The 2,500-nt window shown below is 38.1% G+C and overlaps 2 protein-coding genes across 2 annotated transcripts in view, besides 1 other annotated feature; both read left to right on the top strand. All coding sequences in view use genetic code 11, as the record gives it.

The window, feature by feature from the left end:
- Positions 1-333, top strand: part of rpoC1 (RNA polymerase beta' subunit) — a 2,781-nt gene extending 2,448 nt beyond the window's left edge. Inside the window, exon 2 of the mRNA in view lies at positions 1-333. This exon is cut by the window's left edge and continues 1,278 nt beyond it. Within this exon, the coding sequence (YP_009718702.1) occupies positions 1-333 (333 nt within the window).
- Positions 1-2,500: part of a sequence feature (large single copy region, LSC) that runs on past both edges of the window.
- The window catches only part of rpoC2 (RNA polymerase beta'' subunit), a 4,122-nt gene continuing 2,132 nt past the window's right edge, over positions 511-2,500 (top strand). The window contains exon 1 of the mRNA in view: positions 511-2,500. This exon is cut by the window's right edge and continues 2,132 nt beyond it. Within this exon, the coding sequence (YP_009718701.1) occupies positions 511-2,500 (1,990 nt within the window).

Genomic DNA, 2,500 nt, shown 5'->3' with positions numbered 1-2,500 from the left:
AATAACTATAAGTATACGAAAGAACCTTTTTTTTGTAATTCCTATGATGCAATTGGAGCTTATCGGCAGAAAAGAATCAATTTAGATAGCCCTTTGTGGCTTCGGTGGCGACTAGATCAACGCGTTATTACTTCAAGAGAAACTCCCATCGAAGTTCACTATGAATCTTTGGGTACCTATCATGAGATTTATGGGCACTATCTAATAGTAAGAAGTATAAAAAAAGAAATTATTTGTATATACGTTCGAACCACAGTTGGTCATATTTCTCTTTATCGAGAAATCGAAGAAGCTATCCAAGGGTTTTGCCGAGCCTACTCATATGGTACCTAATCATATGGTATCTAAACTAAGTAATTCTATGACACCCGTGTCATTTTGGGTTTCTCCAGTTCACCTAGGACTATAGTTCCTGAATTTCTATGCGAATCAAGATCGAGAAAAGGAAGTTTTCCAATCATTGACTCAAACCCATTGTCGAACCCCACTCAGCGGAATAGGGAGGTACTTATGGCAGAACGGGCCAATCTGGTCTTTCACAATAAAGTGATAGATGGAACTGCTATTAAACGACTTATTAGTAGATTAATAGATCACTTCGGAATGGCATATACATCACACATCCTGGATCAAGTAAAAACTCTGGGGTTCCGACAAGCCACTGCTACATCCATTTCATTAGGAATTGATGATCTTTTAACAATACCTTCTAAGGGGTGGCTAGTCCAAGATGCTGAACAACAAAGTTTTATTTTGGAAAAACACCATCATTATGGAAATGTACACGCGGTAGAAAAATTACGCCAATCTATTGAGATATGGTATGCTACAAGTGAATATTTGCGACAAGAAATGAATCCTAATTTTAGGATGACCGACCCCTTTAATCCAGTCCATATGATGTCCTTTTCGGGAGCTAGAGGAAATGCATCCCAAGTACACCAATTAGTAGGTATGAGAGGATTAATGTCGGATCCACAAGGACAAATGATTGATTTACCTATTCAAAGTAATTTACGTGAAGGACTGTCTTTAACAGAATATATCATTTCTTGTTACGGAGCCCGAAAAGGGGTTGTGGATACTGCTGTACGAACATCGGATGCTGGATATCTTACACGCAGACTTGTTGAAGTAGTTCAACACATTGTTGTACGTAGAACAGATTGCGGCACCATACGAGGCATTTCTGTGAGTCCTCAAAATGGGATGATGCCGGAAAGAATTTTTATACAAACATTGATTGGCCGTGTATTAGCAGACGATATATATATAGGCCCACGATGCATTGCCGTTCGAAATCAAGATATTGGGATTGGACTTGTCACTCGATTCATAACCTTTCAAACACAACCAATATCTATCCGAACCCCCTTTACTTGTAAGAGTACATCTTGGATCTGCCGATTATGTTATGGCAGGAGCCCCACTCATGGCGACCTGGTCGAATTGGGAGAAGCTGTAGGTATTATTGCGGGTCAATCTATTGGAGAACCGGGCACTCAACTAACATTAAGAACTTTTCATACCGGTGGAGTGTTCACAGGGGGTACTGCAGAACATGTACGAGCCCCTTCTAATGGAAAAATAAAATTCAACGAGGATTTGGTTCATCCCACACGTACACGTCATGGGCACCCTGCTTTTCTATGTTATATAGACTTGTATGTAACTATTGAGAGTGAAAATCTTATACATAACGTGACTATTCCACCCAAAAGTTTGATTTTAGTTCAAAATGATCAATACATAGAATCAGAACAAGTGATTGCTGAGATTCGCGCGGGAGCATATACTTTAAATTTTAAAGAGAGGGTTCGAAAACATATTTATTCTGATTCAGAGGGAGAAATGCACTGGAGTACTGATGTATACCATGCGCCGGAATTTACGTATAGTAATGTACATCTTTTACCAAAAACAAGTCATTTGTGGATATTATCAGGAGGTTCGTGCAGATCCAGTGCAGTCCCTTTTTCACTCCACAAGGATCAAGATCAAACGAACGTTCATTCTCTTTCTGCTGAAGGAAGATATTTTTCTAGCCTTTCAGTAAATACAGTAAATAATGATCAAGTGAAACACAACAGTTTGAATCTTTCTGGTAAAAAAGAAAGTAGTATTCCTGATTATTCAGAATTTAATCGAATCATATATACGAGTCATTGTAATCTCATACTTCCTACTATTCTCCATGATAATTCTGATGTTTTTTTATTGACAAAGAGGCGAAGAAATAGATTCATCATTCCATTCCAATCGATTCAAGAACGAGAGAAAGAACTAATGCCCCGTCCCGGTATTTCGATTGAAATACCCATAAATGGTATTTTTCGTAGAAATAGTATTCTTGCTTATTTCGATGATCCTCAATACAGAAGAAAGAGTTCGGGAATTACTAAATATGGAACCATAGGGTTGCATTCAATCCTCAAAAAAGAGGATTTAATTGAGTATCGGGGAGTCAAAGAATTTAAGCCAAAATATCAAACGAAAGTAG

Source organism: Pyrus communis, chloroplast, assembly GCF_041283825.1.
Source record: "Pyrus communis voucher 3978 chloroplast, complete genome".
NCBI classification, from domain to species: Eukaryota; Viridiplantae; Streptophyta; class Magnoliopsida; order Rosales; family Rosaceae; genus Pyrus; species Pyrus communis.
Note: the sequence above shows the minus strand (reverse complement) of the source record. Positions and strands in the feature narration are given on the sequence as shown.